The sequence below is a fragment of the Triturus cristatus genome, chromosome 2_1 (assembly GCF_964204655.1).
Source record: "Triturus cristatus chromosome 2_1, aTriCri1.1, whole genome shotgun sequence".
NCBI lineage: Eukaryota > Metazoa > Chordata > Amphibia > Caudata > Salamandridae > Triturus > Triturus cristatus.
The window spans coordinates 767,597,022-767,613,347 of NC_140581.1; the positions used below are offsets into that span (position 1 = coordinate 767,597,022).

Consider the following 16,326-nt stretch of genomic DNA (forward strand, 5'->3'; position numbering starts at 1 on the left):
ATTTTAGAAGGGTAAGACACTGATGTAATGGCTCTAGACTCATCTCTATTCACGAATTAAGGAGACACTGTGAACTATGCCCGTTGTTCGTACGGTAGCACTTGGTATAAACACTGAAGTAGGCTTAAACCTTTGCTGCTGAATGGTGAAGGTGCTTTCAATCACGTTTCTATTCTTCTCTTGTTGATTTGACTTATTTACTTTATTGAGTGCAAATCCTAATATAAAATGCTATTTTGTTTAAACAGTATCTCATTAGACATTCATCTGTTTTATGTTGTAGCTCCATACGGAGGATCTCAAGATACAACCACCAAAAACTTCTGTTAACTGTTTTTCTCTGATACCCTGACGAAGGGTTTACACTAACCCGAAATGCATTGGGAGTGATTTTGATATTCTGAACTTGTAAATTTGTAAATTGAGTCACATAATGCTTTTTCGTTGGACAACATGACTGGATAATGTTTGTGTTTGACACTCGCTGCTTGTATGTGAACAAGCAATATTCATCACAAAAATGCATTCATTTGATCTAATTTTGATTTCACTGAAGTTAACTCACATATAAATGTTTTTTTTTATTTACACTAAGAAAGTGTGTGTACATTTGTAAAGACATTTTTGTCTCTTGCTGTGCTTCACGTAGGTTATGGTTTTCCACTACCTCGTTTTTTGATAATTCTACATTTATTAGGGATACAGGGCTAGATCCCTACAAGTGAAGGCACGCTTTAACGAACACTAAAATTAGGATTATGTTCCTCATATTCTAAAACAAGCCTGTATACAGCAGGTGTGCAGGCCCACTTCCTACCTTTTACTTATCCTGACTGCAGCATGTCTCGAAGAGGCAGCACAAGCGCTGCCTAGGCGAGACCTAATAAACCTGGTTGGAGGAGACATTTTTCTGGTAAATGTGTTATGCTGGGTCAGGCACAAACTTTACACCTTATCCCTTATGCTACACTGGGGCTCTGGCAACTTTGCTGTGCTGTATCTGTAGAGCCTTACTCTCCACCTCTTACACTAGATTTAAGTAGGATATAAATTAAAGTGTTTAATAACTGAGATGTGGGCTGCAAAAACAGTGGCGTAAAAAGGGTTCAGTGGACCCTAATTCAATTTAGGAAACTGGGCCTCCATCCGCCAGCTGGCTAGAAAAAAACAGGTACTTATAGAGAGAGAAGTGGGTCACTCACACATCTGGATCCCGGTGCCCCTGCACATGCTGCTCTATTGTCGGATACGGCCGGCGGTAAGAGTAGTGCTCTTGGCTGAAGGGTGGGCTGTGACAAAGCGTATCTGCGGCTCTGCACTGGGGTTTACTTAGAAAACAGACAGAATTAGCAAAGCCTACACGTGTTCAGAAAGCACGAACGACGAGTGAAAGAAAGCTGCGGTGAGGGTACTTTGCTGTGCGCTTGATTTATGGCTCCGCCGTGGGTGCTACTTACAAACGGTGTTCTTCTGTTCTTGTGTGACGAAAATAAATCTCGTTGACACAAAAGGTGCTTAAAACAATATGCGACACAGCAAAGCTTGTTCTGCAACCACTTTGCTTTCAAATGTTTGCATTTCGTTTTTCTAAAACCGACGCAGCAGTAAAATTCCAGATGGCGCAGGCTTCATAAAAGGTTGTGTAATCGCAAAAGAGCACGTCACTGATGTGGGAATCATGCTTTTAAGGGCGCACAAAGACCCTAAGCCTTTGAAGAGGGTTTTGAAAATTACTGCCATGGCCTCCCATTCCCACAGTCGTCGCCGCACTATTTTCATACTATTTCCCATCAATATTACTACATTGAATTTGTCATCCATTTCCATGCTTCATCATGTTTTGATCACATCCTATAATTTATTTTTTCCTCTGGCAAAAGCACTCTTTCGAAATTTCCCAGTTTATAAAGGATATCTTGCTTCGGCCTCCGGAGTTCAGGGAAATGGAAGCTTGCAGAATCGGCAGGAAGGTGATGCAGATGTTGCTCATTCAAATATGCCAGTTAATAGGGGCAGGCAGACGACAACAGCAGGCGCTCAGCTGGAGGTGTTCCTGGCTGCCTAGATCTGGTTGGCACTTAGCTTCACAAGAGTGCACCTACTGTGTACTGTAAACAGTGGCATTTAAAACATGAAACACACATGCATTTCTGGGAGTTTGTGATAATACTTGTTGCTTTTGTCAGAGTTGTACACTTGTTAATACCATGTTTTATTGTCTCCTTCACTTCTTAAAAAAACAATCACTAGCAAAGCAAATAGGTCTGCCATTGGGTCCAGCCTTTGGGCTTTGTCAATGCTTGTTTTCTTTTGCCGTTTTTTTTGGGTAAAACTATTGTTAAGGGAGGTGCTTGGCCCTCACATCTTAAAACATGAATAAAAATATTGGCTAAAGGCAAAAACATATTTTGGTCTCACAAAGCGAACATTGTCATACTAGTCGTCGGCACTGCATGGAACCCCTTTGTGCATGGATGTGCTCCTTGTCAAAGGGCAGAATGGTGCGACTCAAGCTGGCCAATGACTGACGTGGGCTGATCCTTTGCCCCCATGCTGTGTGTTGTAGAGGGCAATAAGAACAATATGATGGACACAATAATAGATAAATGGATATAAAAGGCTGTCAAAAAGCCCCTATAAGTAATAATAAATGTAGTAATATCAAAAGATATTGGCTAGCGCTAGCCCTAAAAAGGAAAACATTTATCAACATTGAAACCTCAACAATAACTCAGAGGATCAGTCACAGTGTACAATACTATATTTAAAACTGAACATATTTGCTTTCGCTGATACAGTTCATCTTTCTATTATTGTCTTACAACACATATTTCACAGAGAAGTGTAGCATACCATTTACTATAGCTACAGCAAATGGTATTCAAATTAACTCGTGGCATCCCCACAATAGTGTATCTTTCTATCACAAAGCCTCATGAGGTTTACTCATATCTGTGTGTTTCTTCCATGCACCCCATATTTTGGAGAAATTCTAGGGGCAAGAGTATTCTCACTCGACAAGAGTTAGGGTTGTCTTCACAGCACTGGATATTAAAGGCGTAGTTTGTAGCCTGCAGCCTTAATAAAAATAATTTGTTAAAAATATAATCTGGGAAGTGATAAACAAACCGGACACAAATTGGCACAAGTATCTAAATCAAGCCCCGGAGGATAGAGAAATTTGGGCAAGTGGCCTGCTGGTGTCCTTGGCTGCCAAATTGGTGACCAAGCAAGCGAGGCGTATATAAACAGAACATGAGGTACAAGCCGGGAAGAAACTGGCACACAGGAACTGGGCCTAAACACTTTATAAGCCAGGAGTCCTTACAGCTTATCTCTCTCTGCCGCTTAGCACGAGCATAAAAAAACAGCTAATGGGCCTGCGATTTGGATTGATTCCTTTAAAATCCTATTGGTACGGACAAAGGGATCTGGATGACTCCGACAGATAATGCCACGTGTCGGACGTGGCCCTTTTTGCAGGGTCTTCCCAGAACTTTTTGCCTTCCTCCTGTATTTTTCTACCCTGTTGTTGGTGGTTTTAGGACTCTGGGCACTTTATCACTGCTGTTCAGTGCTAAAGTGCATGTGCTCTCTATGGTAAACTTGGTAAGATTGGTCTACACCTGTTTGGAATATTTAATTTACCTGTGAGTCCCTTGTAGTGGTATCTCATATACCCAGGGCCAGTAAATTAAATGCTACTGGTGGACTTGCAGCGCTGCTTGTGCCAACCACCAAAGAAGCCTTTCAAACCTGTCTCAGGCCTCTGCCACGGCAGGGCCTGTGCGTGCAGTTTACTGCCGCTGTGATGTGGCACATAAAGTGGTTGCCACGTCCCGCACTCCTCTTTTACTACATATCAGCAACCCCTAAGTTAGGCCCTAGCTAGCCCTATGGACAGGGTGCGGTGTAGGTAAAAGGTAGGACATGTGCCTTAACTGTGTGGCATGTCCTGGTAGTTACAAACAACCTATTTGGTTTCTCACTGCTGTGAGGCTGCCCTCTCAAATGAATGCATTGGGGATTCCCTGATATGTGCTTCAGAGGTAATTCCTGACATGAAAGAAGAAGCATGATCAAGTTTGGTATGTTTGGAATAGTGGTGATAAATGCTGCGTAAAGGTGTTCACAGATCTATTATCACTATTTTAGAAATGCCACTTTTAGAAGTAGGCATTTCTGTGTGCTATGTGTATTTGTGCCTGCCTGTTGTGTATTGACTGTCTGGCCTTGGAATGACAGGGGCTAGGGAGGTGCAGTGGCTCCAGAGAGTCTGGGTGAGTGAGCGCTGGGCTGAATGGGCCTGGTCGGCATTTGGAGTTGTGGGAGGAGTAGCACCTGCACCCAAATAGGTCTGTGCCTGTTTTCAACAATGACGGATCTGCCCCCCTGTGGTGTGGCTGGGGCCAGGGCCTACACTTACAATGGGGAGTGTTGTGCACTTGACAAGTGGCCCCCAGAACTGGTTTGGACTGGGTCCAGGGCCCTGTACCATGGCAGAACAAAGACTGTGTACAATATAAATATTGGGGCTCTGACCCCATGTTTTTTGAGCTGTGCTTACTTGAACCTGGAGAAGCCACTGGGACTTTGCCTGGGGAGCTGCTTGCTGGAGGGAATGCCCCTATGCCCAGGGACCATGTGTGCTGGCCTGCTGCCTGTGCTCTTAAACTGAGAACCCAGCGCAAGAGGAGTGCTGCCAGCTCCCTATTTCAGGACTCCCTGGTGGAAACAGACTGAGCATTTTTGTGGTCTTGGTCTGGCTGCTGGCCAAAGCGTGCTGAAATGCTGATCGTGTGGGCTTTCCCTGGCCCTCCAAGCCAAGAAAGAGATCTTTTGGTTGGCTGTGCAGCTAGGGCTCTGCTGCATGACTCCGGGCTACCTGACTGTGCTAGAAGGACCAGGATTCCCGTGGCGGTAAGTCCTCTACGTTGGGAACGGGACCGCATTCCCAAAAGTGAGCAGGTTTGTGAGCAAGGCTGACAGGAGAGGCCAAACCGGAGCCTTGTGGGCTCTGTCATCACTCGGAGAGAGAAGTGCAGCCTTTTGCATATAGTAGCGAGGAGATATGCCCCACTGTTTGAGGAAGACCCATGGAGCTAGGAACAGGAGCCGCGGCTCGCTGCAACCCAGCTGGAAGCCCCCATGGCAAATGGAAGTCAGGCGGCTGTTGCCTTGTTGTGGGCGGGGCGAACGGGACCGCGTCCCAAGACGTATGCAGACCCAACTGAGATCAGGAAGGAGCAGGTGAGCCCTGAGCATTGCGAGGGCTCAAGACCGGCCCTATTGGGCATTTCCTGGCAACTGAGCAGCTGCGCCGTATGGTCGTGGACGGCTGCATCCTTAGCGGCTCATGGGAGACAGAGACCGGGCTGCTCGACCCGGTGGGGGGGGTTCCAAAGAGTTTGATTCACCCTGGATGCGGGGGAGTGTGCTGGAAGCCAAGGCAAGAGGGTGGAGACCGGGAGAGATCCGTCCCTGGTTGCAGCCAAGTTACCTTGCAGCAGCTGCCCCTCTGTGTGTTCACGGGCAGCTGCCTTCAATGTGGGGCGGGCATTGTGGTGTTTTGGGCAATCCGGGGTAAACCTCGCCGAAGGCCCCCACTCCTCACTAAGGAAGAGGAGTAGTGTTAATAATCCCTAAGTGGGAAGGAAACCCTCAGAATTACTGTGCAGTCCAGGTGGTGAGAGCACAGGCGCTGGGACTGCCGATTGGGGACAGAGGGGCTGGTACTTTGGTGCCCTACATGTATTGGGGCCCAGTTGGCTCTCAGGGGTACTGTGGCATAGTGTGCATTAATATAGCCTTATAGCCCGCCGTAGCGGGCTATACCGGCTATTAAAGGCCCGCTGCAGCGTTAAAGGCCCGAGCCGAAGGCGAGGGACTTTAACAAAAGCAGCGGGACTTTAATAGCGGTATAGCCCTGCTACGAAGGCTATTAGAACATTCTGCCACTAGAGGGCAGAATGTTCTAACAAATTAAACAAAGGCTTCTCGAAGCTCGAGGAGATTTAAATCCCCTCGAGCTTCGAGAGGCTTTTGTAAAACATTGGACTGTTGCTCTGCGGGCCTTTACCGGCCCGTAGAAGCACGGAACGCTCCATTGTCTACAATGGAGTGCTCCACATTCCAATGTTCTAATGATGTTTATGCCTAAGAGGGGCATGATGTGTTTATGAAATTTACATTATTGCAAGTGTTTACTTTGGTGCGCTGTTGATGATGCATATGTTAAAGGTGGTGTGCTAAGTGCACCCTTACCAGTAGCTAACTGTGATATATGTGATGATTTTGACAGTGGCCTGGTGATTTATGCAATACATGTAAATACATGACAAGTGCCTGGTGGCACAGTGTATATATGTTCTGATGTGTTTTATGGATAATACAATGGCTATTTATATAAAACCTTGTGTGGAGTTTCTTTTGTGGTGTGCCTAGTGCGTCCCTGCTGTGTGAGTGTGTTGCGCAAACGCTTTACACATTTCCTCTGGGATAAACCTGACTGCTCTGCCAAGCTACCAAGGGGGTGAGCAGGGGTTATGTTCAGTGTGTAACTCGCTTACCCTGACTAGAGTGGTGGTTTCTGAGTGGCTAAGGCGCATGTCCTAGCCAACCAGAAATCACATTGCGAACACCCCTTCTGTGCAAAAGGAGAGGAATCATTGATACATTTTCTTTGCATCTGTGACAAGTTGCTCCCATTAAGGACATTTTGGCTTCGACCAGTATGGCACACTTTAAATGTCAGGACCTGCTAAGACGCTGTAGAAGCCTATCTGAGAGGGGAATCTGAGCAGCTAGAAGCCCGATTTGTGAAATTTATGAAATTTGCAGTTGCACTATCCACCTCCTTCCAGGTCCTTAAACCTATTCAATGCTGTTAAAATTCGATGCTCAATCGCTCTGTACAGTATATATTCTTAGCATCCTGCATGGTGCACGGCATTGCAGGTAATAGCTCCTCCTGCTGTGGGCCTCTGCTGTGAATGAAGATTGAGAAAGTATGACTCTCTACAAAAACCCATCTTCGCGACGGCCCCAATCGAGATGAAAATGCCATCTGAAAGCCTTTTTTTGGCTCTCCACAAATTCCCATACCAGCGGCAGCTTCATTTGAGATAAATTTGCACCTCAAAGCACTTTAGTTATATGCACTTTATACAGTGTGGTACAAAGGGGTGGGGGGCACCCCAATCACATGCGCTTGCCAATGGATACGTTCTGAATTGTTCTTTTATACCAGGGCTTACTCTCCAGGTTTAGGAAAGCATCTCATCCAATTCTACCATAATTTGGACAGAGAATGAGCTGCTGAGGGGGGACAAAGAGGAGCCTCTTAGACTGAAGTGGAAAGGGTTCTCCATTTTTCAATAACTTTTTAGAATGTCGATTCTAATTCGCCAATTTTTTATGTTCCTTATAACAGCTCTTATCTTTTTAATTCCCCATTTAACTGTGTATTGTGTCCCAGGCGTCGGGGACCTCGATTGTAAGGATTGTAATGTATCAGACAATAAAGATCGATCTATCTATCTATCTATCTATCTATCTATCTATCTATCTATCTATCTATCTATCTATCTATCTATCTATCTATCTATCTATCTATCTATCTATCTATCTATCTATCTATCTATCTATCTATCTATCTGTCTGTCTGTCTGTCTGTCTGTCTGTCTGTCTGTCTGTCTGTCTATCTATCTATCTATCTATCTTTGGGCAACCAATACACTTGTATACTATTCGTTTAGAGTCATACACCAGTCCATATCTAGAATGTACACATTTTGCTTTCAAACGTCCATTAATATTTGAGCGTACAGATACACCACTGTTTCTGTGATGGGCCATCAATATTCTGCCCCTTCCATCTACCTTTTGCAGACATCCTTCTTAGTAGGGACAGTGATACACAGACAATGATACATACCAGTACAGTAACGTCCATTTGGTGCAAGTAAAAACCCTGGTTTGCAGATGCACTTGAAGCTGCCATCTTCATTTATGCACATTCCATTGAGGCACATGTTGGTAGTAGCACATTCATCATGATCTGGAGAAGCAAGAGTATACGCCACGGTTCATTATTACAGATCGATATTCTTTAACAGTTAGAGACAGAGCACAAAAAATAGCTTCAGGTTAAAGATTCTTATTCATCAATTATGAGCTCTTCATATATACTTTGCTATTTATCGCATACAGTAAACAACGATCCCTTGCGGGTTCATTATGTATCAGGTGTGATCAATAATGGCAATAATGAGTGTTGTCCTTAAATTGGAGCATACATATTCAGATTTTGGTGCTGACTAAACAAGTTCTGTTTGCTTTGCTGATATTTATCAGGTGGAAAAGCTAAACTGACTGTTGGAAAAATCTGACATACTCATAATTCAGTATACACACAACAGAATAGGGGGTCTAATGGTCGACAGCACAAGAATAAAGAAAGGGAAAAATAGTGTGTGAAATATCAAACCCATACATAGTCAGAGCAGAGCACGGAAAACCATCAAACCGACTCAACCAAGGAGACCAATATTGAGAGGAAAGTCACCTCTCACGATCAGTTTATATCATATGGTCTCCACCTAGAGCCGAGGTATGCCTCTTGATCATAGAGACTTCCTCGTTAGTGCAAGGCTCTATTGCTCACTTGGGTTGATAAAGAGAAGTCCAGATGGCACGTGACAGACTGTGACCACCAGACAAAGGAAGTGCAGTGCAAAAGAAAAATGTGAATTTTAAAAGGAGATTGTGTGAAGAGTACGATATAATTCACTCATTCCGCACATCTCGATTTAAAAGGTGTGTGAACAGAAAATATACCAAGCAATGCTAACTAGTCACTGTTGAGTGTGCGAGATGTGCGGAATGAGTGAATTATATCGTACTCTTCACACAATCTCCTTTTAAAATCCACATTTTTCTTTTGCACTGCACTTCCTTTGTCTGGTGGTCACAGTCTGTCACGTGCCATCTGGACTTCTCTTTATCAACCCAAGTGAGCAATAGAGCCTTGCACTAACGAGGAAGTCTCTATGATCAAGAGGCATACCTCGGCTCTAGGTGGAGACCATATGATATAAACTGATCGTGAGAGGTGACTCAATATTGGTCTCCTTGGTTGAGTCGGTTTGATGGTTTTCCGTGCTCTGCTCTGACTATGTATGGGTTTGATATTTCACACACTATTTTTCCCTTTCTTTATTCTTGTGCTGTCGACCATTAGACCTCCTATTCTGTTGTGTGTATACAGTCTTGTTATGGGGATTAGAATTTGGGCAGGTCTTTAATTTTTTTTTCCCTTAGACCCTTTATCCAGGTGGTAGTTTTGATACTCATAATTCAGACATCTGTGGAGGCAGGGTGTTGGAATTTCACAATGAACTAGCAATTGAAGCCGCAGTATACTGCATTCTCCTTCAAAAAGGGTGGTTTTGGAGGATGGTACCTCAGATGTCAGTGCAATATAATGAGAGTCCTCATCTCAGGTTACCAACTTATTAGATATGCTGATCTCATGTTGACTATAAATAAATACCCATCCTCTATCGATAGCTGAGCAATTCACCCTTTTCTATCAAAAACTGTACGAATGCCTAATTCTTAAAGATTGTATATTGATTTTGCCCCTGGGTTTCTCTATTGGTTTGAGTTTATTACTACTGCGCTGTAGTGTTGGTACCCACCACCGCAAGCAGTACCAGGCAGACCAAAACCTCTCAAAAAATAATCTCATGTCAAGGCATATTCCCGTCCACACTTTAGGTTCAGGCTTTCTACATTGATGCTCCTAAATGACCAGAATACCAAATCACACTGAAAAGAACACCACTACAAACAATCATAGGCTCACATTAACTCTAAGTCACTGTATAAGGTTCACTACTTTGGATGTGAGCACAAAGCCCATTGAGCTACATTACATCAAGAGAGTCTGTTTTAAATTGTGTTAAGGCCGGACAGGGTGCCACAGGAGGCGTGTACATCTCTGCCACTGTTGTATATCTATGTGGCCCCCTTGCTGTCTACCCAGACCTGCCTTTCATTAGTGTGGATACATTTGTGGGAGCTGTCTCCATTTTCCAGCTTTGATGGAGGTGTTCCCTTGCTAGTTTGTACCAGAAGTTGGAGGTGGATCAGATGAGATTTGTAACAGGTGTGTAAGTCAGTCCTCATACTTCTTTTACCTTTCCACTACCTTGTTATCCCACGCTGAGGAATGTTGTGTTCTAGGGTGTCATGGCCTCCTGGAAGGGCAGGTCAAAAGCACCGGTAGTGTGAACTGGCTTGCTCAAAGAGGTTGCACTGAACATCCTGTGGCTGGATCTAAGTATCGTCGTTGGGTCTAATCCATGATGGCTGATTGTCATAGCCTTCCGGAGTGCTCTGAAGTTATCGCTCACAAATAACCCCAGGCTTGTTTTCTTTTCCGTTTCCTTACTAGACGATCTAAGGGTTCATAAAGTATCACTCTCTGAAAACAGAGCATTTACAACCCTTAGATTTACCAATGTCACACCAGATAAAACTGCTTTCAATAATATTTTTTGAAGAGTGCCAGGAGGTCGCTAAATCCGTCTGCCAGTTTCACTGGTAGGATTGCCTCACCCAACAGTGAAAATTACAACAGGGTAGAAGGCAAGAGAGCCCTCATCAATATTCAGATGTACAGATCAGTGATTTTCTTTTAAAAATATTGGACTGGGTGACCAGTACTGTAGGGCAAAAGGCTTGATGGTGGACCATGATAATATAAACACAAAGTAAGGAATGCCTTACATCAAGTGACTAACCTTTGATTGCATAACATACCTTATAAACATACCCCATTTCTCTTTGTTGTAGGGAGAGGCTGGGTGCTCCTATCCTGCACACCACTATGGAGATACGGCACCAGGACCCAGGAGGTCAAGGCAAAAAAAGGAAAGGGGGATAGATGCAAGGTATAAGACAAAGAGAGAGGCATCCGGGCATAACATGGAGGAGTAAAGTGGGTGTGGTTGTAGATTCAAGTAGGTTCATGAGGAGAGAGAGGTACATAATAAATAAGGGAGTGCCAGGAGACACCTTATGGATGAGAGGATTGGACAGGGCTGAAGACAACTGAGACAAGCTAAAACTCATATCATCTGAAATAGGAAATGGAGGAGAAGACAGATGAGAAAAGGGTTTAAACACAAGAAAGATGAGAGCGGGTACCAAAGTGACAGAGCAGAGATAGGGGCACCTGTCAAATGAGAGGAGGGAGTGACGCACAAGCTACATGACAAAATGTGGTTAAAAAAGAATGACAGATAGAGGTAGGCTCAAACTAAGGGAGATAGTGATTGAGGTGAGACGAGAGTGAGAAGCTAGGCATATTTTGTAATGAAAGAAGGGAGTAAGGCATAAGCTCAGTGGGAGGGTGGAGGTATTCAAGATGCATGAGTGGAGACTGAAGCTTAAAGAAGAGTGAGGGGATAGGAACACAGACTGGGTAAGAGACTTGCAGGGGCATATGACAGATGAGGGAGTGTAGCTAGGAAAAAGGGGCATGAGAGAGAGGCGCGAAGAACAAGATTGATGAAAAAGTAAATCACAGCACATAGTGGTGATTAAGAAGAAAAATGTATATGGTAGGCCAGATATAGGGTGAAGCACAGAATAAAAGAGAGAGATTAGTCAATAGACTAAATATGGGGTGAGAGAGGGTAGTAAGGGCAAGGACGGAAGACAGAGGTTAATCAGAGCTAAGGTGGATAAAAACATGGAGTAAGGCACCATAACAAGGATCAAGAGAAATGAGGAGGCCAAAGACAGACGAGAAAAGAGAGCCAGATATAAAATAAATGGGAGGGAACCAAATTACATAGTGGATGAGAGAGAGGATTGAATAAATAAATGGGAGGGAACCAATTTACACAGTGGATGAGAGAGAGGACTGAATAAATAAATGTGAGGGAACCAATTTACACAGTGGATGAGAGAGAGGACTGAGACACAATACGGATTAGGTAGTGGGACAAGTCATGGGACAGAAGAAAGTGAAATGGGTTAAACTGCAAAACAGGTGACAGAGGAGCCTATGGAACAATGTGGAATGGACGATGGCTCACGATGTGGGAAAGAAGGGAGTATAGACAAGATTGATGAGAACACGGGAAATAGCACAACCTGGATTACTGAGGAAAGTGAGGCATAAGGTGCATGCTGAACTAAAGAGGAAATCAAGACTAATTAGATTACAGAAGTTTATAGTGTTGTGAGCACTCTATGTTTGATTTTAGAGATGATGCAGTGACTATACATGTAGAACAGACAGACTGTATGGAGAATAACCATGTTTTAGGAAGCACACAATACACTAACTAAGGGTCTCAAGGCGCTGGGGGCCATCTGGGAGATTAATTGAGCTATTGCCTAGAGTAACATGATGCTGAGCTGAGCTGCTACTGGTGATCGAACTGTGAGCACCACACTCCAGAGTCAGCCGTTCTAGCCGCTGCACCACACCTCTCCCCAAAATCTGTTTAATTCCCTTTCATCCACAGTGACCTAGCCTCCCAATCATAGAGAGTGGAGATGTTACAAATATACTTTTTTATATATTGTCCAAGAGATTTGGCTTCAGTAGAAGCACATTACTTGGTAGACAGCCTGCCAGAGCAGGTGATTCACCTAGACTCACAAAAGTTTTCAGTTGAGCCGGGATGAGAAAATGTAATCCCCTTCAATCTGTTGTTGTTGAATTGGTACCCTGTTCACATGCTGATGAAAAATATCTCAGTTACAACACTCCAAAGCAAACACTGCCGCATTGTTGGCCCTCTGTATAATAACACAGTGCTTGTGTAGTGCTTACTATTGTCGTGTGTGTTGTAAGGCGCTATAGGTAACAGGTGTTATTGTTACCCAACTAAACAACAATAATTTGAAACAACTTGCAAGGGCGAACGTTTGATCAACCCTTCCGCGAAAAAGCCTGAGAACTGCTGAATGTTAGACAAATCTCTGGAGCAGACGCTTTATCCGGCGGAACTATTTTACCTGCATCAGGGCGTTATACAGAAGGAATACCCAGTGGACTCAGTGAGAGATGGGCTGTGAAGGTCTTGGTGCGTGTGTCTTGAGTCCTTCACAAGTGTACCAGAGGGAAGTGCTCAGCGCAGCCCTGGAGTTGTCCTGAAGAGTAATCACACTACTTCTGCTAGGCCTCACTAGTCACACAGAGTCTCCTAAACAGGCGCTCAACACACTTTGTGACATAACCGTGATTCAAGCACACAGTAGCGGCTGGTGTCCCCGTTGAGTGGCGGGGGTGCAGGGGAGGGAAGTAAGGGGGAGACTAATGACTACAGACAAAATACAAATCCCTTACCTACCCGTCCTGCGGCACCGCCGCTCTTCTCCTTGCCCTCCTTGCTAGCACAGACTCCCAGTATCTCCTGCAGTTGCCCTCATTCATGAGAGCAGCGTCAGGATTGGCCTGAGCACCCTCGATTTGCGCTCTCAGGGAGACTGGGAGCCTGTGACTGTTGTCTCCAACCGAGCAATGCAGTGTGGCCTGAGAGAGCTTCAGTGCACATGACGCTTTGACCAGCCCAAGACGGCCGGCCAAACTGTCGCACTGATCACAGTGCCCACGACTCTCCCTCCGTCATTGCCCCCCCTACCCACCCCAATGTCCCCGCCCCCAAGACTCGTCCGGGAGAGAAAAATAAAATGATAATAAACCTGTTTTATTAGCATTTAATTTTTCAATTTTTGCAGCTGCTGGGGCGCTCCACCGCTATAGCGGAGGACTCGCTGGCCTTTTGCCATCATATCTTCTACACGCAATTATATAATAATGTGGGGGATGGGTGCCAATCAAAAGCCCTGAATGTGCAGAAAAACATGTAAGACCAGATATATGAAGCACTTGCATTGTCTTTGTGTTGCACAAGGTGATGCAAGAACAATGCAAAGGCTTCAGTCAAATTTACAAAGCCAAGCAAGGGGCGATTTATACTGCCCTGCGTGGCTTTGTATAGAACTATAATGCAACGCAGCTGCTTGCGCTGCGTTACAATACATTTCACCTTGGGATGCATTCCATATGTGAGCATGGCATTCCTGTGCATCCACCTATGGATTTTGGCACAGTCCCAGACTTACTAAAGCTAGTGAACCTGTGAATGTATCAACATGGTATGCCTTCCTCTATGAGGGGTAACGAGGAGAAAGATCTTTATTTCTCCTAGTTATTATCTCTTTCCATGTGTGCTGCAGCACACATAGAAAGAGGAAAACGCTTCTAAGGATTATTTTTGTGCAGGAAGGGGTTCCTTCCTGCTAAAAAACAGTCCTGCCAACAACTCAGGCACTACTGTGCTAGGGTGCCAGCATTGGCACTACGCAGCGCACAGTGCGCCAGGGCAAGGAGAGTTCAGAAATGCTCCATATCTTTATAAATATTTCTGCTCTCTAGCGTGACTGATGGTTATACATCATGACAGTGGAGGTAAATAAGTTTGAACACAATTCAGAAAAAAAACCTGTTTTAGTTATTTTATCAATGTGAAAATGTAGTGGCTCTGCACACAGTGGAAGTCATTTTGTAACTTTTGGGCCACTGGGGGCCGTTTTTGTTACAGGGCCGTTCTTGCAGCATAGCTGCAAAATCGGCCCTGTAACAAAATCGGACGAAAACCGGCCCTCGCACAGAGGTCGGCGGCTCCCGAGGGGGCCGGCCAAGCACTTTGCCAGGGCCGGTTGTGGTTCCCAGTCCGGCCCTGGTTCTCGGATGCACTTAGGTCTGATTCCGTCTCAGGAAAGCTCAAGAAGGAAGAACGTATTGAAACTATTAACATGGAATTGAAAACATATATACTTTACCTTTCATTTCCTATGCTGGCTGTTATAAAGAAAACATACGAAATATATTTTAGTTGCAATTGCGTGTAAAAACAGCATATTTTGACATATTACGACCTTTGATGTTATTACTACTAATGAGAACAAACAATAACTGCATCAATTATCTGTCATCCTGAAACGAAATAATAATTTATGAATACTTAACGATTGGCATGTAGATTTCTTATGCAATGGTCTCTTTGTCTTTACCTTTCTTCACATTAAAATATTATTTCATTTTTGATTATCTACATCTTGCTTATATTTCCTTTGAAATAATATTATAAAATGTTTTATATTTTTCTTACCAATGCAATTTTTTCCATCAGTAGTTAGTTCAAAACCTGCATTACAGATACACTGGAAACTGCCTTCTGTGTTGACACAGCGGCCATGTTTGCAAAGAATTCCATTCTGAATACACTCATCAATATCTAAGAGAGAAGCAGGACACTTTGTTACAAGGCATGCCATGTACAACTCAACACACCAACATAAACAAACAATTCTGTTTTGGTGAAGCTTCTACACTACTGTTTTATTTTACATATACAAGTGTACACCCCTTTATGTAATTAAATATAGCAAATCATTCCTTTGGCTGAATAGAAACACTGGAGGTTTTTGGTAACTCTCAGTATCTTTAACAGCTTCAAGGTGGCTGCACTTAAATATTCAAGGATAGTCAACGCACAGAGGTTGTTTTGTGGATATACATCAATGGATGAAAACGTTTTTTTAAATTTGGTCCATCGTGTTTTGTACTTGTATTTTCCTATGGGTTGCTTTTGTTAGTTTGGAGTGCCTTTCAATGCATGAGGGGGAAGAGGGTCCCTTGCTGTCTGTGCCACTGACACCAAGTAATACCCAACTGATGAGCCCTAATCAGGGCAAAACTGGTCTTGGGTTGCTTGCATTCTGGTTCAGGTAGGACCTGGCTTGGCAGTTCTGGCTGGACTGTTCCTAATAGAACAGGGTCAACAGTCACTTGCATATGGCTAGGTCCAAACTGAGGTGGCAGGTTGGGCAAAGAACAATGGGTTGGAATGCTACTGAGTGATTGCCAGTGGTTAGACAAATTGCAAGCATTCCTCTCATCACCTTTTGTGTGTTTGATCATTGGCATATTACCACAACCCCCTTAGGCCTCCTGTACTTAGTGTAAACTTTTCTACAAGGCAAAAATCAACAATGCAGTCATGAAATGACCAACTATAAAAAAAAAATGCAAGTTGGCAAAGGAGAACACTATCCCTCCTAAGAGGACCTACCAAGGATTCTGACAAATCTTCTATACCCATGGTTTGTCACAGGGGGTCACCAGCATTAAACCCTTGCCCACTATGGTAATTTGTGAGATTCTGTGTCGCAAAATACAAATCTGTATGCATTAATACAGAGTAATAACAATCTACCCTTAGATGCCTATTGACT

At 44.0% G+C, this 16,326-nt stretch overlaps 1 protein-coding gene across 1 annotated transcript in view; it reads right to left on the bottom strand.

The window, feature by feature from the left end:
- Nucleotides 1-16,326, bottom strand: part of FBN2 (fibrillin 2) — a 969,744-nt gene that overhangs the window by 370,610 nt on the left and 582,808 nt on the right. Inside the window, exons 13-14 of the mRNA XM_085632710.1 lie at nt 15,201-15,326; nt 7,937-8,059 (exon numbers count right to left, since the gene is read on the bottom strand). Of these exons, the coding sequence (XP_085488836.1) occupies nt 7,937-8,059; nt 15,201-15,326 (249 nt within the window). The remainder of the gene's footprint in view (nt 1-7,936; nt 8,060-15,200; nt 15,327-16,326) is intronic.